Source organism: Bos indicus, chromosome 5 (genome assembly GCF_029378745.1).
Source record: "Bos indicus isolate NIAB-ARS_2022 breed Sahiwal x Tharparkar chromosome 5, NIAB-ARS_B.indTharparkar_mat_pri_1.0, whole genome shotgun sequence".
Classification (NCBI taxonomy): Eukaryota; Metazoa; Chordata; class Mammalia; order Artiodactyla; family Bovidae; genus Bos; species Bos indicus.
The window spans coordinates 97,353,574-97,380,736 of record NC_091764.1 but is presented as its reverse complement, the minus strand read 5'-3'; the positions used below and the strand labels follow the sequence as shown (position 1 = coordinate 97,380,736).

Below are 27,163 nucleotides of genomic sequence, written 5' to 3'. Positions count from 1 at the left end.
AGCAATTGTAAAAACACTTTGGAGGGTTCCAATTCCTCCACGTTCTCACCAGCTCTTATTGCTTTCTGCTTTTTTGATAGTAGCCTTACTAATGAATGGGAGGTAGTATCTTACTGCGGTTTTGATTTGCATGTCCCATATGATTAGTGATTTTGACCACTGTTTCATGTGTTTATTGGCTATTTATATATATCTTCTTTGGAGAAATATCTAGTGAAGTCTTTTGACCATTTTTGAACCAAGCTGTTTGGTTTTTAATGTGAGTTTTAGGAGTCTTTTTTTAATGTATTCTAAATGTTAACCCCTTATCAGATATATGATTAGCGTATATTGTCTCCCATTCTGTAGGCTGCCTTTTTACTCTGTTGTTAGTGCCTTTTGTTGCATAAAATTTTTAAATTTCCATGAAATCGAGAATTTTATCTTTTGTTGTCTGTATCTTTCATGTCATAGCCAAGAAATCATTGCCAAATCCAATGTTGTAAAGCTTCTGTCATTTCCTCAAAGAGTTTTATAGTTAAGTCTGATCCATTTTGAATTAATTTTTGTATGTGGTGTTAGATAAGAATTCAGCTTCATTCTTTTGCACGTGAATATCCAGTTTTCTCATCACCATTTCCTAAAAAGACTGTTCCTTTCCCCATCAATGGTTTTGACACCATTGTAGGAAATCATTCAACCATATACATGAGGGTTTGTTTCTGAGCTCTCTGTTCTATTCCTTAGGTCTTCCTTGGTGGCTCAGTCAGTGAATGGTCTGCCTGCAATGCGGGAGACCCAGGTTTAATCCCTGGGTCAGGAAGTTCCCCTGGAGAAGGAAACGGCAGCCCATTCCAGTATTCTTGCCTGGAGAATTCCATGGACAGATAAGCCTGATGGGCTACAGTCCATGGGGTCACAAAGAGTCAGTCAAGACTGAGTGACTAACACTCACTTTTATTCTAGTCCATGGATCTGTATGTCTGTTTATGCCAGTAGCACACTGTTTTGTTTATTGTAGCTTTTTAGTAAGTTTTGAAATCACAGAGTATGAGTCTTCCACTTGTGCTCTTCTTTTTTAGGATTGTTTTGCTTACTGAGGTTTCTTTGAGATTCCATATAAGTTTTAGGATGTACTTTTCTATTTCTGCAAAAACTATTGGAACTTCCGTAGGCATTGCACTGACTCTGTAGATCACTTTAAGTAGTGTTGATATCTTAATAATCTTGTCTTTTGGATCATGAAGATGAGTTGTCTTTCTACTTATTTATGTCTTTTTCAACTTCTTTCACCTGTGTTTTGCAGTGTTCATTGTTCAGTGTTCATTGTACAGATCCTTTGTCTCCTTGGTTAATTCCTAAGTATCCTTTTTTCATACTTCATTAAATGTAATTGTTTTCTTAATTTCCTTTTTGGATTGTTTATTGTTAGTATATAGAAACGCAACTGATTTTTTTGTGTTAACTTTGTATTCTGCTAGTGTGCTGTCTCTCTGCTGAGGATCAGGGCTTCTCAGATCTTTTCTAAGCCTGCACCTTTCCTGGGCATACACAGTGAATTTCTGACTTCTCCCATGTATGTGGTTGCTTTTGATTGTTCTCATGGCCAGTGTCTAGCTCCAAATGTTCCCATGTTCAATATCTAGCTCCACAAAGGGAAAAAGGAGAAAAATGAAAGGGAAGAAAAAAGGTGCCAGCACTTTAAGTCCCCGGAAATCACTTCAGTTGGAGGGTGAGAGGCCTTTCAACAGTGCAGGTGTGCACCATGAGTGGCCACGGCCTCCGTGTCTGCCCTTTGTGATCAGAACAGGAACCCCTGGTGTTTGGAGGGACCAGCTCCTTATTGCCCACCCTGGCTCCTACAAGCTGTGTGTAAGTTGTTCGCCGCTGCCTGCCATAGGGGTTTGGGGATGGTAAGATGCTGCTGTGCTAAAAGGCTGAAAGTGACTGAAATCAAGCACAGTTTACCATCCAGACCTTCCCCTGGAAGTTGAAGCCTTCAGTAGACTCCAGAGTTCCAAAATAGTTGTATCAGACAGATTCTGCCAGTGCAATTGTTGTCTAGGTGGAGAGATGGATTCCTGGTGCATCCCATTCTACCATCTTCCCAGAATCCTCTCTGTTTAATTTTTCAAGGAACTACCATATTGTCTTCCACAGTGGGGGTGCCATTGTACATTCTCTCCAGCAATCCCTAAGGGTTTCAGTTTCAGCAATGTTTTGAAACATAGTTTTCAAAACATTTTACATCCTCATCAGAACTTATTATTTTCTGTTATTTGGATAATAGCTGCTATGTTAGTTACAAGTGGATCTCATTGTGGTTTTTATGTTTTTTTGGGGTTTTTTTTTTTTTGCATTTCCCTAATGAGTAGTGATATTGAGCATCTTTAATGTGCTTAGTGATATCCTTGTGTCTTTGGTGAAATGTCTACTTAAGTCCTTTGCCCATTTTTGAACTGGCTTTTGTTGTTACTTTTGTTCACCTCTGTGTTCTTTGTATTTAAGTCTTGCTGCTTCTGGTAATCTGCCTGAGGAGGGAGATAACTTTTTTTGTTATTCTCCACAGTCCTGATGTATATAGTATGTATAGAAGGCGGTGCTAGCAGATATTCGTATATGGTAGGGCTGGCCCTGCTTATTTGATTATGGCAACAGTTGGTAGTTGGGGACTTGGGGACATTGAGGACATTGAGAAAATTCACATGAATTGAGTGCCTACTCTGTGCCTTACACTATGGCAGGCGTACCTTGGTGTAATTCTCTCAGCACTCCTTTAATGTAGGTAGTATTTAATTTGCAGATGAAGGGTTTGAGTTCAGGGAAGTTAAGCATCCACCTTCCCATGACACAGGTGGTAAACAGCAATGAAAGTGAAAAGTGAAAGTGAAGTCACTCAGTCATGTCCAACTCTGCGACCCCATGGACTGTAGCCTACCAGGCTCCTCCATCCATGGGATTTTCCAGGCAAGAATACTGGAGTGGGTTGCCATTTCCTTCTCCCGGGGTTCTTCCCAACCCAGGGATCGAACCCGAGTCTCCCACATTGCAAGCAGACTCTTTAACCTCTGAGCCACCAGGGAAGTCAAATAGCAATTCCTGGATTCAAATTCCCAGGTCAGTCTGATTCTAAAGCTTATACTTTGCTTCATTATGTCAAGCTGCCTCCTTTCCTTGCCCTGTAAGTTCAACAAGAGTGCAAGGCTTTGAGCCTGGAGACTATTGAAGAAGGATAATGAGTTGACCCTTTACTTAACTCTTTGGGAGGAAAAAGTGGAGGAGATTGTAAAAAACTAAGTTAAGTTCTAGAGGATAGGATTTCTTGAAGATAGTGAGGTGTCTCATTTGTAGGTACTGATCATGCTTGCAAAAGTTATATCTGCTTTGGGTTGTTGACATTCTCTTTTCTTGTTTCTTTAGTACCATAAACCAGGGTATTGACCATGGACAAATGGGTGCCTGAACCTGGAGGGGTGAAATGCTTTCTGTGCCCTACTGCTGATTCCCCCCAAGCCTGAGTACCCCTTTACCTCCTGAGTCTTAAGACAGGGAAGATGAAAGGGAACAGATATTTACCAGGATCCTACTGTATGCTAGGTAAATCCTGAAAGGGAAGTGATTATTATCCCAGTTTTACATGAGAAAACTGAGGCTCAGAGTATAAGGTAAATTGTCTAAGTTTACACAGTTCATAAATAATGGGACTCAAATCAGCTTTCCCCATGTTCCCTGTCTTGGTCCATTTGGGCTTCTATAACAAAATATCATGGACTGGATGTCTTCAATCAGCAGAAAATTATTTCTCCCAGTTCTGGGGGCTCAGAAGTCCACAATCAAAGTGCTGGTGAGGGACCACTTCCTGATTCACAACGGGCAGTCTTTCTCCTGTGTCCTACATGGTGAATGGATCAATTTCACCCTCTGGGGTTTCTTTTATGAGGGCACTAATCCCATTCGTGATGGCTCCACCCTCATGACCTAATCACCCCCAAAGGCCCTGCCTCCTCATACTCTCACATTAGGTTTCAGCACATGTATTTTGGGGGGATACGGACATTAAGTGTGTATGTAGCAGTACCTCAATGAGCAAGTTCTTTCTTGGCCCTCTGGTAGTTAGAACCTCTGGTAGAAATTATTAGGAGGGAGCATTCTCTCCACTGAAAACTGTGATAGATTGGGTGTTACACTGGGGCTGTCTGCACTTGCAGTGTCTTCTGCCACATGGATTAACCAAAACAATAATGGTAGCCATTCTGGGTGGCTGCTTCTCCTGAGTGAGATTGGTGTGCCTCTGAGGTGGACATAAAAGTTCCTCAGGGAACCAGTCATAGAGGGCACGCTTTTCTGAATACTGCAAAAGAACGGATCGCCAACGTACATCATAAAGGTCCTGTTTAAATGGGCAGGTGTTTGTAGACCTGAATGCCTTTGGGATCTAGAGTTTAGGTAAATAATACACATGGCTTATGTACTTTTGACTTTGAAATATTCTGTGACCAATAGTGTAAAAAATCTTTGATTTTGTGGGGAGGTGATTTCTTTTTTTTTAAATCTGTTGCTTAGTTGTACCTTCACAATAGCTGTTGTCAAAGTTACATAGCTTCTGCTTTCTGGATTCTGCAGAAGAAAATGACGCTTGTTATGCTGTTTCCCAAATTTGAGTGCTATTACTCATAGTACTGATTTCTACTCCTGAAAGTAACTAAGTTTTTAAAAGTTAAGGAATTCAGCTTGGTAATAGCTTAGGTTAATAGCCATATGGCTCTGTACTATACTTTTGAAAAACTTTTTTTTTCCTACCTGACATTTCAGAAAGAAAAAGATTTCTCAGCAAAAATCTTTTCCAAATTTCTAACCCTGATGGTTTTTCCACTCAACACTTTACAAAGAGAGGTAGGTACAAATGGCAAGTTGCTGTATCTGTGTAATACTCAGACGTGGTCCTCACCCATTCCCCAGAGCCCACTCTTCATTCCTGTATAAACAGAGTGGTTTCAACAGGATCTTAGAGTATGCCTCAGTATTTACCATTTGCAAATATGGAATCTATTAAATCACGTCTTCAGTTCAATAAACATCTACTTTGTGTACATCACTGTGTTAAGCTAAAGAAGAGTTAGACAGCTGAGGGTAATGGCCCTGTTCCCTAACACAGTAAGGAGGACATAATTTAGAAACTTTTGTTTAACATGAAAAACTAACCATAAATCCATAAAAAAATAGAATATCAGGGATGAAGTGTCATGACTGCTAATTTTTTAATGGCTTAGGAAAAGACAACAAAAGGATGAAGTATTAATAGATGTGATAAAATGTCAGTGGCTGATTCTAGATCATATTTGGGTATATAGTTTTTCTTTTCTGTATATTTGAAAGTTTATGTAATAAAATTTAAAAAAGGGAAAAAGACTTAACCATAAAGAGCATTTATAAAACTCTACAAAAGATCATTTCAAGGGTATATAGGGTTCATTGTCTGTTACCTAAGCACAGAGGAGCCTGGTGGGCTGCTGTCTCTGGGGTCACACAGAGTCGGACACGACTAAAGTGACGCAGCAGCAGAGTTGGTAAGTAAGACTGAAAATAGAGGGATAAGCCTAGAGGCCCTCAGAGGCCAGGCAGGTAATGTGAATGAGGGGTGCTAGTTGGCTGAGTTCAGGTAGAGGTTGACAGAGCAGGAGAGCACACAGTTAAAGCATCAACAATGTTTAAAAATGAACATGTATTCCAAATTAAAACCTCTTGGAGGGCAGGCAGTATATGGTCTCCTGCAAATGAAAAAATTTACCATCTCTGAATGTACCCAGCTTTCTGTCTGCTCTTCTCCTTTCATCAGAAGATATAGGGGTGCTTCAGGCATCAGAATGGGGGAGCTGAGTTCCTGACACTTGAGAACCGTCTGTCTTGTTGGAGCTCTGTAACTTCAGGAGTAGAAAAAGTGGCCCATCTTTTTTTTTTTTTTTCTTCTGTCTTGCTCCTTCTGTGTCCTGGAGCTGGATTTATGGGCTGATTTTCAGAGATTCCTTCTATATCAGAAGCACATTCTGATAATAGACCTGTGTACCTGAGCTTTGTTTTTAGGTGTTTAGGGGAGGGTGTAATTGCAGTTTATAAGGGTGATTTCTTTTTCTTTTTTAAATTTTATTTTATTTATTTATTTTTTGGCTACACAGCATGTGGGATCTTAGTACCCCAACCAGGGATAGAAGCCATGCCCCCTGCTTTAGAAGTATGGAGTCTTAACCACTGGACCACCAGGGAAGTCCTTTCAAGTGTGATTTCTCTGACCTTGGAGTTGCTGAGCGGCTTCCTTTGAACACCTTAGGGTACCTTCTAGGCTTAGCAAACTTTCCCCCCACCTCCCTCATTTTTGTAGGAAGAAGGGTCAGAGTTTTGATTGAAGATCTGTCGCTGGTTTGGAGGCTCTCTGCTTCAGCCTCTGGTGCCATGAGCCAGCCCTGGCTGGAGCTCTCCTCCCCGCCACTCTTAAGGGCAGGCTCTGGAATCTTCCTCACTCACCTTGGAGGAGCAGGTGCAGGCTGAGAGCAGGCCTCACTCTGAAGTATATATGGGAATGCAGAGCAGGGACCCTGAGAAGCCTTTCTCCTCCTGAAGATTTCCTCAGCTCACTCTTTTTTTTTTTTTTAATTAATTAATTAATTTGGCTGCACCGGATCTTAGTTGCAGCATGTGGGATCTAGTTCCCTGACCAGGGATTGAACCCAGGTCTCTTGCACTGTAAGCCTGAAATCAAAACCACTGGACCACCAGGGAAGTCCTCCATTCTTGATAATTAAAGTAAACTATTTAAATATGGTAAAGACTATTTAATAACTACCAATAGCAATTATACAATGAACAGCAAAATACTTAAATCTTTATATTTTAATTCAAGAGCTTGACTGAGATTCGGGCAATTACCACTTACATTTAACTGTCTAAGAGAGTCTTATAAATACAATAGGGGTATAAAATAAGTACTACAGACATTATACATAAATGAAAAAAGTTTTTATTTTCTTCATTTTTTATATACCTGTCTTTTATAATGTCATATCCTTGGGAGATTTTTCCATGTGAATATGTACAAACCTTGGGTTTCCCTAGTGGCTCAGATGGTAAAGAATCTGCCTGCAATGCAGGAGATCTGGGTTCGATGCCTGGGTTTGGAAGATCCCCTGGAGAAGAAGAGGCTACCCACTCTAGTATTCTTGCCTGGAGAATTCCATGGACAGAGGAGCCTGGTGAGCTACAGTCCCTGAGGTCACAAAGAGTTGGACATGACTGAGTGACTAACACACACATGCATAGACCGTCTTCATTCTTTTCTGTGGCCCTGTAATACCATTTATGGATGTACCTTGATTGATACTGATAGCAAGCTCCCTTGATGGATATTGAGGTATTCGCTCTCTTATTATTATAGTCACTGCTACAATGAATAATCATTTAAATAATGATACATCATTTAGCACGTGTGCTAACATATAAATTCCTAGAGAAATTGCTGCATTAATGGCTTTATGCATTTGTAATTGCATAAATTGATATCGTTGCCAAATCACCCTCTATGATGACATTAGCAGCTTACATACAAATCAGCAATGCCTGTTTCCTCATAGTTCCACCCATAGAATTTTTAATCACACTTTTGGATTTTTACCAGTTTAAGAGAAGAATGCACTTCCAGTGAAATCTTCTTTTGTATTTTTCTTATAATGAGTGAACTTCTGCATCTTAAGAGTTGTGGCATTGGTATTTACTTTTTTGTGAAATGCCATTCATATCCTTTGTCCATCTTGCTTTTGCTGATTTTTTGCTTGCCAGTTTCTAGGAGCTCTTTATCTAATAGGAAGCTTACCCTTTATGATACATGTAGCAAATATTTCTTGCAGGTTTTTTGTTTTGTTTTAGCTTACACTGCTTTTTGCCATGAGGAATCTTGATTTTTATCTTTTGGATATATCAATGTTTCCTTTATGGTCTTTGTGTTATCGTGGCCCACTTTTTTTTTTTTTAATCCTGGCCCACTTTTGATGGCACAAAATCATTTAATTCCTCTTCTCACAGTTTGTCTTCAGTCTTTTTACGACTTCAGTCCTGAATTGACAACAAAGTGCTCTAGGCGCCTTTCTTCCCAAGTCTGCCTTCCAGGAACTGTATTCTTTGTCAGTAGTGGCGTAGCCATTGATACCTTCATTAGGAGATTTTAGTGGTCTGAAAAATCCCACATTTTCTCAGTATGGACACTCTAGAAAGATGTTTGGCAGTTGCTTATAAAACTGAACGTGCAGTAGTCATGCAACCCAGCAATTGTTGTTGCTGTCCAGTTGTTTAGTCGTGTCCGACTCTTTGCAACCACATGGATTATAGTACGCCAGGCATCCCTGTCCTTCACCATCTCTAGGAGCTTGCTCAAACTCATGTACATTGAGTCAGTGATGCCATCCCACCTTCTCATCCTCTGTCGTCCCCTTCTCCTTCTGCCTTTCCCAGCATCAGGGTCTTTTTTAATAAGTTGGCTCTGTGCATCAGGTGGCCAAACTATTGGAGCTTCAGCTTCAGCATCAGTCCTTCCAATGAATATTCAGGACTGATTTCCTTTAGGATTGTCTGGTTTGGTCTTCCTGCAGTCCAAGGGCCTCTCAAGAGTCTTCTCTAGCACCGCAGTTCAAAAGCATCAATTCTGCAGCACTCAGCCTTCCTTATGGTCCAAGTCTCACATCCATACATGACTACTGGAAAAACCATAGCGTTGACTAAACAGACCTTTGTTGGCAAAGTAATGTCTCTGCTTTTTAATACTCTGTCTAGTTTTGTCATGGCTTTTCTTCCAAGGAGTAAATGTCTTTTAATTTCGTGGCTGTAGTCACCATCTGCAGTGATTTTGGAGCCCTAGAAAATACAGTCTGTCACTGTGTCCACTGTTTCCCCATCTGTTTGCCATGAAGTGATGGGACTGGATGCCATGATCTTTGTATTTTGAATGTTGAGTTTTAAGCCAGCTTTTTCATTCTCCTCTTTCACTTTCATTGAGAGGCTCTTTAGTTCCTCTTCACTTTCTGCCATAAGGGTGGACTCATTTGCATATCGGAGGTTATTGATATTTCTCCTGAGAATCTTGATTCCATTTCGTGCTTCATCCAGCCTGGCATTTCTCATGATGTACCCTGCATAGAAGTTAAATAAACAGGGTGACAGTATACAGCCTTGACATACTCCTTTCCCAATTTTGAACAAGTCCATTGTTCATGTCCAGTTCTGTTGCTTCTTGACCTGTATACAGGTTTCACAGGAGGCAGGTAAGGTGATCTGGTATTCGCATCTCTTTAAAGAGTTTTCCACAGTTTGTTGTGATTCCCACAGTCAAAGGTGTTAGCGTAGTCAGTGAAGCAGAAGTAGATGTTTTTCCGGAATTTTCTTGCTTTTCTGATGATCTAATGGATGTTGGCAATTCCACTGGTTCCTGATTCCCCTGCCTTTTGTAAATGTAGCTTGAACATCTGGAAATTCTCGGTTCATGTACTGTTGAAGCCTGGCTTGGAGAATTTTGCTAGCATGTGAAATGAGTGCAATCATGCAGTAGTTTGAACGTCCTTTGGCATTGACTTTCTTTGGGATTGAAATGAAAACATCTTTTCCAGTCTTGTGGCCACTGCTGAGTTTTCCATATTTGCTGGCATATTGAGTGCAGCACTTTCACAGCATCATCTTGTAGGATTTGAAATAGCTCAGTTGGAATTCCATCAACTGCACTAGCTTTGTTTGCAGTGATGCTTCCTAAGGCCCACTTGACTTCTCACTCCAGGATGACTAGTCTAGGTGAGTGACCACACCATTATGGTTATCTGGGTCATTAAGAGTTTTTTTGTATAGTTCTATGTATTCTTGCCACCTCTTCTTAACATCTTCTGCTTCTGTTAGGTCCACACCATTTCTGTCCTTTATTGTGCCCATCTTTGAATGAAATGTTCCCTTGGTATCTCTGATTTTCTTGAAGAGATCTCTAGTCGTTCCCATTCTGTTGTTTTCCTCTATTTCTTTACATCGTTCACTTAGGAAGGCTTTCTTATGTCTCCTTGCTATTCTTTGGAATGCTGCATTCAGATGGGTATATCTTTCCTTTTCTCCTCTTCCTTTCGCTTCTCTTCTTTTCTCAGCTATTTGTAAGGCCTCATCAGACAACCAGTTAGCCTTTTTGCATTTCTTCTTGCAGATGGTTTTGATCACCACCTCCTGTACAGTGTTATGAACCTCTGTTCATAGTTCTTCAGGCACTCTGTCTATCAGATCTAATCCCTTGAATCTATTTCTCACTTCTACTGTATAAGCGTAAGGGATTTGATTTAGGTTATACCTGAATGGTCTAGTGGTTTTCCCTACTTTCTTCAATTTAAGTCTGAATTTGGCAATAAGGCATTCATGATCTGAGCCACAGTCAGCTTCCGGTCTTATCTTTGCTGACTGTACTCTTTGTTTTGTTTTTCAATTGTACTCTTGGGCATTCATCCCAGAGAAATGAAAATCTCTGTTTACAGAAAAACCCGTATGGCGACTGTCCATAGCATCTTTGTTTGTCATAGCCCCAAACTGGAAACAATCCAAATGTCCTTCAACAGGTGAATAGTTAACCAAACTCTGAGTGATACATACCATGGAGTACTACTCAGAAATAAAAATGAACAAACTACTGATACATGCCACAAGTAAATGAATCTCTGAGGGATTATGCTGAGTGAAAAAAGTCAATCCCAAAAGGTTACATTTTGGATTTTTCCCTTTTTGAACATTTTCGAAATGGCAAAATTTTAGAAATGGTGAACAGGTTAGTGGTTGTTGGAGCTGAGGATGGAAGAGGGGTAGTTGTGGTTATAAAAAGCAACAGAACTTCTTGGGGTGTTGGAATGGCTCCGAATCTGACTGTGGTAGTGATACACAAACCTAGGCATATGAAAAAACTGTACAGAGCTAAACAAACGTCCAAAAAAAGTGGGGATATCTGAGCAGATCAGTGGGTCGTACCCATGTCAGTGTCCTGACTGTGATATTGTATTATAACTTTGCAAGATGTTGCCTTTGGGAGAAGTTAGGTAAAGGAATACACAAGGTCTTGTACACAGGATCTCAATAAAAACGTCAGATCTAAAAAATAAATCCTTATTTCTGCCAAAGTCAACCCTGTCAAAAGCTCCTGTGGGGAGGCAGGCTCCTAGGAGCTCCAGGCTGTCTCCTGCCAGGGTCGGCAGTGGAGGTGGGGGAGCAGGGCCCTGCGGGGTGCAGCCTTCATTCTGTCAGGCCAGAGGAGGAGCTGAGAGAATTCTCTGGAACAGCTCCTTCCGGTCAGGCAGCCTCCAGCTCCTTTAGGGGATGAAGAACTTGGCTTACGTCCCGGTTCCTCAGAACCAGTGGAGGTTTGACATTGGTGGTTGGGAGGCAGGAGTGGGGAAGGCTTCCCAAGACAAGCTTGGATGCGTGCGAGTCCATCCCGATGGTGCCCAGCGCATGCGCTTGTCATGTTTATTTCGGATTTGCACTGTGCCATTGGCTCTGGTGTGAGTGTACTGCTCTGGGTGTGGAACGGGGTCCCCGAGATCCCCAGGCTCCCAGTAGGGATTCTCAGAGGTCAAAACTATTTTCACAGTAATACTTAGATGATTGTTAATTACTCTCATCCTCTTATAGGAGTGTACAGTAGAGTTTTTCAGAGGCTTCATAATGTAAAATAGCAACATGTTAAATGCAGAAGCCCGTCTTAGACTCTAGCTGTTTGCTATGAAGCCAAGACAGTGAAAAGACTTAGAAAAATGTAAATGAATGCCACTCTTCTCACTTCTTTGTTTGGGAAAGTAGTTATATCCTTTAAAATATGTTATTTACATGAACACATAATGGGGTTATTATTATTAATTAATTTTAATTGGAGGCTAATTACTTTACAATATTGTAGTGGTTTTTGCCATACATTGACATGAATCAGCCATGGGTATACATGTGTCCCGCATCCTGAACCCCTCCTCCCAGCTCCCTTCCCATCCCATCCCTCAGGGTTGTCCCGGTGCACCGACTTTGAGTTCCCTGTTTCATGCATAGGACTTGGACTGGTGATCTGTTTCACATATGGTAATATACATGTTTCAGTGCTATTCTCTCAAATCATCCCACCCTCGCCTTCTCCCACAGAGTCCAAAAGTCTGTCCTTTATATCTGTGTCTCTTTTGTTGTCTTACATATAGGGTCACCGTTACCATCTTTCTAAATTCCATATATATGCATTAATATACTGTATTGGTGTTTTTCTTTCTTTTTTTTTTAAATTTTATTTTTTAACTTTACAATATTGTATTGGTTTTGCCATATATCGAAATGAATCTGCCACAGGTATACATGTGTTCCCCATGCTGAACCCTCCTCCCTCCTCCCTCCCCATACCATCCCTCTAGGTCGTCCCAGTGCACCAGCCCCAAGCATCCAGTGTTGTGCCTCGAATCTGGACTGGCGACTCGTTTCATATATGATATTATACGTATTTCAGTGCCATTCTCCCAAATCATCCCACCCTCTCCCTTTCCCAGAGTTCAAAAGACTGTTCTATACATCAGTGTCTCTTTTGCTCTTTTCGTATACAGGGTTATTGTTACCATCTTTCTAAATTCCATATATATGCGTTAGTATACTGTATTGATGTTTTTCTTTCTGGTTTACTTCACTCTGTATAATAGGCTCCAGTTTCATCCACCTCATTAGAACTGATTCAAATGTATTCTTTTTAATGGCTGAGTAATACTCCATTGTGTGTATGTACCACAGCTTTCCTATCCATTCATCTACTGATGGACATCTAGGTTGCTTCCATGTCCTGGCTATTGTAAACAGTGCTGCGATGAACATTGGGGTACACGTGTCTCTTTCAATTCTGGTTTCCTCAGTGTGTATGCCCAGCAGTGGGATTGCTGGATCATAAGGCAGTTCTATTTCCAGTTTTTTAAGGAATCTCCACACTGTTCTCCATAGTGGCTGTACTAGTTTGCATTCCCACCAACAGTGTAAGAGGGTTCCCTTTTCTCCACACCCTCTCCAGCATTTATTGCTTGTAGACTTTTGGATCACAGCCATTCTGACTGGCGTGAAATGATACCTCATAGTGGTTTTGATTTGCATTTCTCTGATAATGAGTGATGTTGAGCATCTTTTCATGTGTTTGTTAGCCATCTGTATGTCTTCTTTGGAGAAATGTCTATTTAGTTCTTTGGCCCATTTTTTGATTGGGTCATTTATTTTTCTGGAATTGAGCTGTAGGTGTTTTTCTTTCTGACTTATTTCACTCTGTATAATAGGCTCCGGTTTCATCCACCTCATTAGAACTGATTCAAATGCATTCTTTTTAATAGCTGAGTAATATTATTTTAAAAAATGATAAGTGTTCAAGAATTTTCTGGTTGTTTTTTTTTTTTTTTTCATTTTTTAATTGGAGGACATTTGCTTACAATGTTGTGTTGGTTTCTGCCATACATCAACATGAATGAGCCATAGGTGTACATGTGTCCCCTCCCTCTCTTCTCCCACCCCATCCCACCCCTCTGGGTTGTCACAGAGCACTAGATTGAGCTCCCTGAGTTACACCAGCAGCTTCTAACTGGCTATCTGTTTTACATACGGTAATGCGTATGTTTCAGTGCTACTCTCGATTTGTCTCACCTTCTCCTCCCTCTGCTCAGTTTTAATTTTTAACAGCTTTGAATATTGCTTTAAATTACATACACAAGTGCTTTGGGGTCCTCAATGATTTCTGGGAGGATCAAAGTGTCCTGACACCAAAAAGTTTGTGAACCTTTGAGTTGGAAGGAAGCACTTGATCAGAAATCAGGGGACTTGAGTTCTAGTCAGAACTTTGTTGTGTGACCCTTGCCATGTCATTTAAGCTCTGATATTTCATCTTTTGTAAATGCTAATAATTATCCTGGTCTACACACCTTAAAGAAAGGTAAGGTAATTCTGTGTGAAAGGCTTTGAAAAATAATGTCCTGTTCAAATTTAAGGGAATTTAATAGTTATCCAGCTAAATTGATGTTGGAAGAAAATGTAAAGGATGAGGCTTATGGCATGTTAGTGGACATCCTGCTCAGCTTTTAAATGTCTTCATGTTTGTATTTCCTCCTAACAGTTTCCTTATATATATTTTCTTCTGTTTCTCAGACAACCATTTTACAATTCTTTTGGTCAAGAAGGGATTTATATTCTTAATATCTTAAAGTAGTGCCATAAGGTCAGGTGTTGTGTCTTGTAGAAACCACTTACTGTGTGACTTTAGGTAAGTTACTTGACCTCTCTGCATCTTGGGTTCCTCACTTGTAAAATGCAGCTAATGGTCATTTACTTTCCTGGGCAATTATAAGTCTGAAAAATAACGCCCAGGAGGCACTTTGCCAAGTGCTTGGTTCGTACTAGACCCTCCCTAAATGATAGTTGCTACAAAAGTTGCAAGGTTGAATTTAAACCTCTTACTCTGTCTTCCACGAACTTGTTATTAAACTACTTTATTCACAAGTTTACTAGTAATTTTTCATTTCATTTGTGTTTTTTTTTTTTTTTTTTTTTCTTTTTTTTCTGCTTTGAAGGGCTGTTGAGTGGCCAGACTTCCCCAACAAACGCCAAACTGGAGAAACTGGATTCTCAGCAAGTGCTGCAGCTCTGTCTCCGCTATCAGGACCACCTCCATCAGTGCGCTGAGGCCGTTGCTTTTGATCAGAACGCTTTGGTGAAACGAATCAAAGAGGTAATGGATTGCGAGAAAGTAGCATGGCTGACTCAGTCTCGTGATTCCCTGTACTCCTGAGTCCTCTTCTCCTGGGGTGTAGCACCACTGACCCCACTCTTTTGGGAAGTAGTCATTTTCTGTTTCAGTGTCTTAACATTTGTCCCCATGACTTTGGGAACGTTGTCTTTCCCAGCAGTAAAATGTGGTGATGGAAAAGAGTGGTCTGTGGAGTAGACTCATCTGAAGTTTGAATCCTGGTTCCCCATTTATTTGCTTGGGAAGGTTACCTCCCTTCTCTTGGTCTCAGTTTCCTCATATGAAAAATGGGTCTAATAGTAGTAACCTTCCTGAAGGGCTGCGTGAAGATTAAATTGCTCAGTATGTGTTAACTGTTGTTAGCATGTGTGAAGTCCTGCCATACTAATTTGCTTTGACTGACGCTTCAACTCTTTCCTGTGTGTAGTTTATGTTTTGTTTTCTAGTCGAGTATCAGTTCTTTGAGAGCAAAGCATCTGACATCTTCCTCAATTATATTTTTCACTGTGTTAGCAGGAAGAGCTCAGTGATTCTTATTGGTTAAATAAAAACAATTGTGCCTACTTAACCCACAGGGTTTTTGTGAAGAAAGACACAAGATAATTCATGTGAAAGTACTTAGTAAATGAAAGAGTGTGTGGTACGCATGTTAAGTAATTATGAATAACAATAAGTGGATACTTCTTTTAAACATTTAAATATATCATTGACTGGGCCAGCGCATCACACAGCTCTGGGAGCATCAAGGTATAAGTAAGTATGTTTACAAAAATTTTCAATCAAGAAGAAATTTCTCTTCTGATACCTTGAAGTGATGTCATATAAAGAAAAGGTAAGGAGCTGTAACTTGGAGAAACCACCTATGTGAATGGCATTTCCTGGCATTTAACAAATTAGTCCTGGTCATTGACTCTGGCAGGAGAACATGGACATGAGGAAACACACAGGGAAAAAGTGGAGAATCACTGCAAATTAATGATCAGTTAGTCATAGAAGTACTACATCCTTGAGATGACGAAGTAGTCGTTAGCTCTACTAATAGATGTAAATGTGCCAATGCCTCCATTATTTTACTATTTACTCTCCATAGAATGTTGTGTGCATATATGCTTTTCTTATGGACTAACGGCTTTTATATGGAAAAGTATTAAATATGACCTTTTTTATTGGTCAGCATGCATGTGGCCTTTTCGATATTAGACTTATTTTACTACATTATGGTCGGCAGAACTTGAAGTTCCAAACATGACTATGTATTAGAATCACTTGGATTTTTTTGTTAGTTTTAGTGTTGAATTCTTCTCTCCTCTCCAGTAGGCCTAGCATGTGGTCTGTGAATCATTATTTTAATAAACTTATTGAATGATATGAACGCGATTCTCCATTACATGGGATTTGGGGACCACTAGTCTAGAGCATTATTTTCCAAGATAAGTTCTGTAAAACTGGTTCCATGCAAAGAAGGTCAGACTTCTTGCATATTTTATTACCATCCTCAGAAAGTCCCAATGCATATTATCTTATTAAAAGTTCTTAGCAATGTTACAGTAAAGAACATAAGCACTTTTCACACTTATTTGATTTCGGAACCCTTATCTTGGGTAGCATCTGTTAGCATCTTATATGAATAGTCTTTTTTTAAAGTTGATCTTTAGCATCTTCACAGTACACATACCCTCTGACTTCTCTCTCTCTCTCTCTCTCAAAACAACAACAGTATTTATTTGGTTGCGTTGGGTCTTAGTTGCATCGTGCAGATCTTCATTCTGGCATGCAGGCTCCTCACTGCAGCATGTGGGCCCAATTGCCCTGCATGATATGGGATTTTAGTACCTTGACCAAGGGTTGAATCTGAGTCTCTTCTATTGGAAGGCAGATTCTTAACCACCGGACCACCAGGGAAGTCCCAGGAGTGGTGTTTTTTAGAGCCTTCTTTGGGAAATGCTTCTGTAGACATAAGACCTTACCATTTTTGACTGTGTTAGAAATTAACCATGTCATTAGTTTTCAGATTTTAGAATAAATCAACATTTTACTGTTTTCTGTCTTCTTTTTGATAGGGTCCTCTACTCCATACCTGTCACTTCATGGTTTAGGAAAATGTGGTACAGAAAGATTAAGTGACTAGCTCACTGTCAAAGATCTGGGCAAAGTATTTTGTAGGTGATAGTACCGGACAGAAAGAGTTCATTATACCACACTTTCAACTCCAGAGTGGTTTCTTGGGCCCCAGTGAGTGTTAGAATCACCTGGGAATTTTCACTCCAGTAAATGTGGTGGAAAACTTTACACACACACTGAAGTGGACAAATACTGTGGCCTTTCCTGTCCTTGCTGCTACTGCCCTGCCTGGCTGCTACAGGCACCAACTTGTGAAGACCCCTGTTTCATCCACACCCCCACTCACTCCCTTCCACCTCCCCAGCTGGTCTGTTTTGCAGGAAATCTCAGGCATATTATTTCATTCATGAATATTTAAGCATATTTATCTTTAGAAATAGAGGACCCCTTTAAAAAACTGTTTAATTTGAATTACTTTCAGCCTTAGAGAACAGTTCAAAGCATAATTCAGAGGATCCCTTATATGCCTCTCATTATTTTGTCTAAAGCGAGCATCTTACAAAGCCTTAGCACAATGACAAAACCAGGACATTCACATTGGTACAATACCATTAACTAAATGGAGATTTTTTTTTTTAAACCAGTTTTTCCATTGGCAAAGACTCCTTTTTGAAAACACAGCCAGAGTGCCATTATCATACTTAAAATATCACCTTCATTCATGCAGTATAGCTGAGATGCTTTTAAGTGACATGTTGATTTCACTCCAAACCAGTTAGATGGAAACTTTTGAAGGGAGGTGGGTGGGGGAGGGAGAAAGCCAGGCCTTGGTGTTCATGAACACACTCTGGATAATTCTCACAAGTAGCCAGGGTTGAGCACCAGTGCTGTGGAGCGTTCATTAAAGACAGTAAACTAAGTTTAAAATTCTGCGTTTGAGGAGCCCTGGAATTCACTTGGAGCCGTCAGTAGTGGCCAGAATTGTTGCCAAGCAGAGACAGCAGGCCCGGTACGAGCAGTGCCTCGTTAGCTCTCTTAGGGCCAAAGAGGTGAGCACAGTTTGCAGGTTTTCATTGGAGACGTGTCATCTCTCTTGGTGCAAACTCCTGAAACACACGTGTCTGTGTGCACTCACTTCAAACCCCAGGGTTGAAATTAGTCACTTCCAAAGGAATAAAGCAGAGGATGTCGTTTTGATCAAACACCAGCTCGCTTGTATTATTCCAGATGTTTCCTGGAAGTTGGGTTGCAAGTGTAAGGAAGTAACATAATGCTATATGTGTAGAAAAGTCAAGGAACTTAATAACCGTGGAGAATGTGTATTAGTGGAAGTAGAACCTGGATCAGCCAGAAGCCCTGAAAGCTGCAGTGCTTGGGATCACTTCCGTTTGGCTCAGAGGGAAATGTTTCTGTAACCATTGCTGAATCAGATAGAAGAAAACCAAGAAGTTAGCCGGGCTTTCCTATTGCTAAATTTGGATGATGCTCTTGAATAAAAAGTTGATAGGAATTTGTTTTATCAGAGAGGAGTGAAAGCTAGGGGTGTCTTCCTTCACACTAGAGAGTCTTGTCCATTGACCACTAGTTTCCCTAGTAGCTTCAGGATGACCCTCAGCCAGCCAGCCAGCATGGCCGAGCAGCTATTGTCAACTGACCTAGAGTGAGGGGCTTTAAGGGTGATAGAGAAGCGTAATATGGCCCCTGCTCGCTGAGAGCTTCATCTAGGCGAGGGAACGAAGATACACAGAGCAGTAAGATGAAAGATTGGTGCCATCACTGTGGAGCACTCAGTTGTGGTTCACAACCGAAGGCCTGGGAGAGTTCAAGATTCTAATATTCTGGATTGGGTGAGGCTAAAGTCACGTCTTCTAGGAAAACTGGGATTTGGAAATGAATGGAGAAAGGAGAGTGTTGCCAGCTGTGGGACCAGCTGAGAGTCTCAGAAGACAATTAACTTGGGGCTTCAGAGGGACAGTGGAGAAACTAAACTTGTTCCAGGAAATCTCTCTGGTAAGAAGCAGATGTCAGAACTGGAAGGACCTGAGAGAGCTTCTGGTCCAAGGCCCTCGTTATGCAGATGCAGAAATTGATACTATGGAATTAAAAGTGGATGAAGATCAAATGAGATTTGGGGTTTTTGGTGTTTTTTTTATGGGTAGTATATTAGGCTAGTGGGTTGAGGGTGAAGAGATAGAAGAGAAGAGGTGGTGGATAAAGGATACAAGGTGAATTCTGAGAGTGAGGCCCCTGAGGTAGCAAGAGCCCTGGGGGCATTTGTTTTGAAAGAACAGGGGGAACTAGGCAGGTTTTTAAAAAGAGGGCACCGGGCACAGACCAGTCACACCTGAGGAGCCTGTGTATTTTTTCTGAAGGAGAGGATTTGTTGAGAGTGACTATTGAGTAGTAGCACAGTTATGAGTCCAGGAGTTATTGCGGGCTCAGCGGAGGTGGAAAGAACTCGGGCCTTGATTTTGTGAGCAGTTCTGTGTGGTGGTTCTAAGTGCGAACTCCAGAGCCTCATTCCCAGGTTCAGACCCTGCCACTGCCTTTAATGAGCTGTGTGACCTCGAGCAAGTTACTTGATTCTTCTTATTTTTAGATTTGGCTGTGCCCAGTTGAGGCATGTCTCTTAGTTGAGACACGTGGTATCTTTAGTTGTGACATGCAAACTCTCAGCTCTGACACGTGCATGAGATCTAGTTCCCCAACCAGGGATGGTTTTCCCCTTGCATTGCGAGTGCGGAATCTTGGCCACTGGACCACCAGGGAAGTCCTGCGACTTGATTCTTCTAAGCCTGTTTCCTCTTCTGTTACATGAGGATAAAAATAGTAGTCTGCCTCAGAAAGGTCTATGCTATGCTACTCTAAGTCACTTCAGTCGTGTCCCACTCTGTGCGACCCCATAGACGGCAGCCCACCAGGCTCCCCCGTCCCTGGGATTCTCCAGGCAAGAACACTGGAGTGGGCTGCCATTTCCTTCTCCAATGCATGAAAGTGAAAAGTGAAAGTGAAGTCACTCAGTCGTGTCCGACTCTTAGCGACCCCATTGACTGGTAAGGGTTAAATGAGTTACTCTGTGTAAAGTATGGGACCATGTCTGCCATATAATAAACACTGTGGTATTAGCTCTTGTTATTGTTTTGAATAAAAATAATGACTAATAGAAAAAAAATAACAACAGAAAATAATGACTGAGAGAGAAAAGCCTAACCTTAATGCTCTGAATTGGCCTGTGTGAACTTTCTTGATACCAGCAGCAGCCTAAATATTGACTCATCTTAAGTACTTTCACCAACCTGAGTATCACAAAGAACTACACAGAGGCACGACTCATCATTTTTAACCTAGTCTGCAAGCCCTGCCTGATTTCCTTCATGCCACAGATATGTGCTGTCTGGAGTTTTTGTAGTTAATTTAACTGTTTGTTCTGCTCTGTAAAAAGCAAACTGGTGCCTGTGGAGTGTGGACCATGAGAAATGCAAAGCTGGATGTGGCACGTGAGTGGTCCTCGGCCTCTAAGCTGTGAATGTCTCGCCTCTGATTGTTCCAGTGATTTCTGTTGGTATCTCATCGTTTCTAGTTAAGGACTCAGGTTGGCAGGCAGACACTTTCAGTTTTAGGTCACATCTTCCACTGAAATCGGGATTACTGAAAGCTAAGGAAGAAAGGAACGTGCATCCTCCTAACGTAAGGGCTTTCCGTAGGGCCCGGGGACGTGGGGAGGGAGGCCAGTGGCAAAGACCTGGAAGGAAGCCCAAGGAAGACACAGTTGAGACAACTGAGCGGCTCACAGTCACCGACCTAGATCTCGTTTCTGCCTCCGCCCGTTGCCGTCAGCGAGGGAATGTGTTCACGGTTTAGAAGCCGCTAGGTTACCTTTGTTACAGTTTCTGTGTGCTTGCTTAAAGGCCTTAAAACTAAATTCATGAGTGATTCTGGTAGCCTCTGTGTGTTTCGTTATCTGTGTTGAAAGCATGCTCCCTTAACATTAATCCAAATGAAGCATTTTCAGATGGACACTTAAGCCACATGATTACGTGGGATTATAAAGACACCCTCAAATTTCTCTAATTCAGCCCTTTCATGGCACACTGAAAACTAAGGGTCCCTGAGTTTATTGGGGGTTTGTCCAAGCTTTCTCTCCGACTTAATAACTAAGACAATAGAAGATGAATCTGATTTCCCATCCTCTTTTTTTGCTTTACCTTAGTACTTACATTCCACTTCCACAGAACCTTATCATTGGGTTTTTATTCCTTTTTCGTGCTGTAGGCTCTCAACTAGTGTTGGAAGGAGTGAGCTCTTGTTCTTGGGCAGGGATTTCTTTCAGTCGACAATACTGTAATGTTTGAGACCCAGCTGGAGCCATTTTCCAAGTATTTGACCTGACTTCCTGTACCATGTTTCCTCCCATGGGGCTGGGGGAGAGGCTGACCAAGGTTAAGTGAGTTTCTCACAGTTTGCAGAGAATCCGTGTTTAAATTGGTGTTAGCATTCACTCTGAGCCCCTTTAGCAAGAAGCCTGCTTTGTGTGAGCGCTGGCCAGGTGAGGATGTTACCCTTTGCCTGCCACCTTGAACCAAATGTCCTCCCAATGACAACACTGTTAGATTCCTGTTGCTGCTTTTAAACATACCCTGGCATTGGTCACTGCTTGCTCGACTTCACATTATAAAATGGGTTTGGCAGCATTGGTTAAAGCTATAAATTTTGACAAGAGCATTGAAATGTTGGGTTTCTTTTTGCTGAAAGGCTGAGGGCGAGGCATTTCTGGAACGTTCCGGGTTTCCTTTCTGTCTGACAGGCTGCCCTGGTGTGAATTTCAGGTTGAGCCCTTGGGACAGAGTTGTGCTCCCTTCTTGTCCTTTGGGCAGCCTTTCTCTCCAGTAAGAAACACAGCTGGTCCCCTGTGTGGCAGGAAATCCAGCTAAGGGATTGGGCACATTCTGGGGTATCTGGCTGTAAGGGACGCCGTACAGCACTTCCTCAGACCTGGCCCCTCACTTCCTCTGCACCAGCGCTGGCCTGCCAAAAGGCAGAAATCCTGGACAAAGGCCCAATCAAGTTTATTATTCGCCTCTTGGAAATGTGGGCCTGTGTGTTTTGGCGAGGCCTGAGCAAAACCCAATTATGAGACTGCTTTGAGATTCCCCTCCATTCAGGCTCTGGATACTGATGTGAAGCATGTGTGAGCAGCAGCCCCGTTTGCCTCCAGGTCAGCTGCCCGAGTCGTGCCCCCGGACAGCCGGCTCGGCCAGCTTTCCTAGTACAGGCCTCACGGGCCAGGCGCAGAGCCCCACTCCACTCTCTTCCCCAGCTCGTTTTCCAGCCTGCGAGGATGGGTGATGTTGGAGGCCCCTCAGCCACCTCTCTCGTGAGGAAAGCCAGAGGAACTGCAGTCTATAAGCCAGCAGGTGAGCAGTATTCCGGGCACATGGTAACGGAATTGGAAGTAGGACCAGGGAAAGACAGTCCTGTCCTGTGCCTCTTTCATGAAGAAAAATAAGGAAGTGTAACACATTATTGGCCAGAGATGTATAAATAGGTCTTTTGTTACCCAAACATTACTGACTGGAGACTTACAGTCTTCACTTGCAAAATAAATCACCAGCCACAGGTGTTAGCTTCTGCAAAAATCTCCCGATCAATAATGTGTTAATACATTTGAATGTAGCTGCGATGCTCAGCACATGCCTGGCACATAGTAGACATTTAATAAATGCTTGTTAAATGAACAAGTTAATATATTCTTCACATGTGTCAATGTCTTTGTCATAGTGACTGATAAGCTTTCTTATTCTGTTACAGAAAATAAAGGTTATGAGGGTTCTGTTAGGTAAATGTCCTGATGGCTCAGTGGGGTAAAGAATCTGCCTGCCAGTGCAGGAGACACGGGAAATGTGAATTCGATCACTGGGTCAGGAAGATCCCCTGGAGGAGGGAGTGGCAGCCTACTCCAGTATTCTTGCCTGGAAAATCCCATGGAGAGACAAGCCTAGAAGGCTACAGTCCAAAGGGTCACAAAGAGACGGACACGACTGAGCGATTAAGCACACAGCCACGCATTAGGTAAATGTAGGCTAGACTGCAGCTATAAATAGACTCAAGAATGTGTAATGGCTCAAATGCTGCTGAAGTTTATTTTTTGCTCATATTCAGGGTGGATGTTTCTGATTAGCAGGTGACTCCTCCATTGAGGTAGGAATTCAAGGCTCCTCCCGTTTTATGGCCCTGCCATATCCAAAGGCCACATTGCTGATAGCATTCCAGTTGGCAGGAGGGGAAAACAGCGGAGTAGCACAGATGCAGGGTTCTCCTAGATCAGACCTATAAATGTTGCAGGTCACTTTGGCTGGAACTCAGTCACATGGCCACAGCTAACTCCAGAGGAGGCTGGGAAATGTAGTCTGTCGTGTGCCCAGGGTGGTTTGGGGCTACATTTTTAACATCTCATTATCTTGTTTTTTTTTTTTTTTAATTTCTTTCTAGTCTTTTTTTTTGTAACTTTATTTATTTTTGACTGTGCTAGGTCTTTGTTGCTGTGTGAGCTTTTCTCTAGTTGCAGTGAGCGGGGGCTACTCTTCTTTGCAGTGTGCGGGCTTCTCAGTGCAGTGGCTTCTCTTGTTCCAGATCACAGGCTCTAGAGTGCTCGGGCTTAAGTAGCTACAGTTCCTGGGCTCTGGAGCACATGCTTAATAGTTGTGGTGCATGGGCTTAGTTGCTCTGTGGCATGTGGGATCTTCCCAGACCAGGGATTGAACCCGTGTCTCCTGCATTGGTAGGTGGATTCTTTACCACTGAGCTATCAGGGAAGCCCCTCTGTGCCATCTTTGAACTTATAATTCTAAACTGCATCTTCATTCTAACTTTGAGATTCACAGGGGTTGGTGCAAGGCCCCAAGGTCCCAAGTAAATTTCACTTGATTAGGTCCTCCTGTCAGTGAAAATCAAGTGATATTAAGCAAACAGTTAAATCATTAAGTGGAAAAAATTAATACACATTATGTAGTTAATAGGATTTCAGATATGTTAAATCTCTTTTTTCAAAAGATTAGAGGCAAATATGACAGTTAGCCATGGTTGCTAACTTTAGTGATGAGATGACCAGTATTTGCTTTTAGCCTGGTTCGTTTTGTTTTCCTTTTTAATGAATCTCTATCTTGAACGCACATTTTTTTTCCCCCAACTTGGAGTAATTCTCTTCTCTTTTTCTCTTTTATATGAGCCTTATTAGGGTTCTGTCTCCTTGGCTGCTGCTTTTTCACTCACTGAGATAAGAATATGCTTTTCAGAATGTTCTATGCATGTACCTCTCCATGTTCGCTTCGTTTCTGAACTCATTCAGCTCTGGGCCAGGCTCTGCTCCAGGTGGTAAGGATGTATTGCTGAACAAAAGAGACAGACTCCCTTCCTCATAGACCTTAACGTTCCATTGAGGAAACAGATAATAAACAAGATGAAAAAAGTAGTTTTACATATCACATGTAAGAAAAATGCCAAGAATCAAAATAGAAAGCAAGAAAAAGGATTTGAAATGTCAGTGGGGTGTAAATTTTAGGTAGGGTAGGCCCAGAAGGTCTTATTAGAAAAGAACCATTGATATAGTGACCTCTTGGCTAGTACAAAGCAAGCCAGGAGGGCTCTTCCTCACAACTGTCTACACCTAAAAGTTATCACAAGTGTTCCAACCAATGACAGTCACAGTACCTACTCGTTTGCTGTCTCTATTGTTTCTTGGGGGGACACTTCCAGAGCCAAACTCCTTTTAAAAAATCTCTCATTCTTTCAGATCTCAAGGATTCCCAAAGGTTTTCTTGAGGAAGTATCCCTAGAGCTTGAGACAACAGTTAACTTTTTTCTGCTCTTGTTGACAGACTGTATTTTGGTATTGTGAGATTTTTATATTTTTTAATTTATTTTTTAAAATGCTCCATCATTTTATTTTCTTTCGGCCTTGCCATGTGGCACATGGGATCTTAGTTCCCTGACCAGGGATCGAACCCATGTGCCCTGTAGTGGGAGCGCAGAGTCTTAACCACTGGACCACCGGGGTAATCCCGGTATAATGAGATTTTAGATGCCATCCTGGCCTCACTCCCCAGGGCTCATTCTGCACATGAGTAGAGAGCTTGACACTTGTCCATGGACGTATCCAACCATTGCTAGAGCTGCTCTTGCAGAAAATTAAGGCGACAGCCAACTTGCATTCCAGAGCAAATGGGACAGTGAAGATGCAAGCTTTCTGCAGGAATCTAAGGAGCTGTGTAAATGAAAGGATTCTTTTAGTGAGTAAAAGTCATTTCTTTAAAATGCAGTAAGACCACCAATGGAGTTCTTACAGGATGTTACTGTAGAAGAATGAGCGTTAGTGGCATAATTAAAATAGCATTTAGTAGGGATTTATTCCCGCATCATAGCCCAAAGTGAAAGTGAAAGTCGTTTAGTCGAGTCCGACTCTTTGCAGCCCCATGGACTATACAGTCTGTGGAATTCTCTAGGCCAGAATACTGGATTAGATAGCCTTCCCCTTCTCCAGGGGATCTTCCCAACCCAGGGAACAAACCCAGGTCTCCTGCATTGCAGGTGGATTCTTTACCAACTGAGCTATCAGGGAAGCATCCTAGTACACCTCAGCTGTTTTCTTTTTTTTTTAATTTTTTTATCAAAATATAGTTGATAACAATGTTGTAGTAATTTCAAGTGTACAGCCAAGTGATTCAGTTATACATACATATACATACATATATATTCTGTTTCCGATTCTTTTCCCTAATAGGTTATTACAAAATATTGAGTCTAGTCCCTAGTGCTATACAGTATCTATTTTATATATTGTAGTGTGTATATTGAATCACTTAGTTTGGTAACCTCCAGGTCCATCTGTGTTGCTGCAAATGGCATTATTTCAGTCTTTTATCAGCCATTTTCTCCTTCACCCTTGCTGAGACCAAGACTCCCTGCACCACATACCTGCCTTTCCGTCTTGTAATTGCCACACTTGTGTGCCACAGAATCCACTCTCTTCGGGTGTTCCTCTGGTCTCCATTCTCGCTCCATGCCCTCTGTCTGCTCCCTTCTGCTGGACTCTGCTCCCATCTCTGCCCGGTGCATCTCCATCCCCCTCCGGATATGCCAACAGCCTGTCTAAAAACACTCCTGCTCTGCCCGGACAAGGGGTCTCTGCCTCATTTCTCCCCTCGTGCCGAGGAAGTGTTCCCTGCATGAGCCTGTGTAGGGGAGTTGAGGTGTCAATGACATGGGCCTCCGGACTCTGTGCCAGGCGCTCGCATGTCAGGAGAGGTCACCTGGCACAGTGATTAAGAGCACAGACTCTGGTGTCACTTGAGGTCAACCGGATGATTATGTTAGTATAAACTTTATCATCAGCATCATCACTGTCTCATCTTGGGTATCTCTGGTTCTTTCCCCAAGCATAGCATAGAGGATGTTAGGTGTAAAATATTTACCTGCACACTGCCTCCAAAGTCTGTTCTCTAAGTCAGAGAAAGGGTTATATTCATGTCCAATTTGCGTAAGTGAGGGGATGATAGAGCACATTATTAACCCAGTTTTACAGTGGTTGGTTGCCTTAGCTCAGGTTTTAAAATAGTGAATGTGTTGCTTAGGTCATACAAACTTACTTTTATTTCCCTATAATCTTGGACACTGGGAAGGAGAGTCCAGGTTATACTGTGTGCCTGCCAGATTGTCTTCACATCCACCCACTTCCGTCTATTAGCAGGGCTCCTTCGGCCCTTCTCCTAATGTGGGAGTAAGAATCGTAATAGTAAGACCACTGTAATGTCTTTTACGTGTTTACCCTGCGCCGGGTCTAGGGCAGGCATTCGATGTACCTTGTCATAGACTTCTGACAGATACAAACCAGGGTTCAGAGACCTGAAAGGCAAACATTTAAGGGCATGTGGTTGTTAAATGGTGGAGCCGGACACTCAAATCCGAATCTGAAACCCACATGGAAGACTCCAGAGCCTTTGCTTTTTCTACTGTCTTTTTCTGTTTCTTTTTTTTTTTTTAAGTTTTTTTTTTTTTTAATATGGACTATTTTAAAGTCTGTATTTGTTACACTATTGCTTCTGTCTTATATTGTGGTTTTTTTGACCACTAGGCAATGGAATCTTAACTCCCCAACCAGGGATTGAACCCACACCCCCTGCATTGGAAAATGAAGTCTTGACTACTGGATCACCAGGGAAGTCCCTGTCTTTACTTCTTTATCCAAAGGCTTTTTACTCCCCAACTCCTCTCCTTAATCACACTTAATGCTCTCTTTCCCTGATCCCATATTCCTTTCTAGTATTCTTTCCATGGTTT

At 41.9% G+C, this 27,163-nt stretch overlaps 1 protein-coding gene across 2 annotated transcripts in view; it reads left to right on the top strand.

The window, feature by feature from the left end:
• The window catches only part of BORCS5 (BLOC-1 related complex subunit 5), a 97,438-nt gene that overhangs the window by 52,786 nt on the left and 17,489 nt on the right, over positions 1 to 27,163 (top strand). For both annotated transcript variants that reach the window (XM_070790066.1, XM_070790065.1), the window contains exon 3: positions 14,595 to 14,752. In XM_070790066.1, the coding sequence (XP_070646167.1) occupies positions 14,595 to 14,752 (158 nt within the window). The remainder of the gene's footprint in view (positions 1 to 14,594; positions 14,753 to 27,163) is intronic.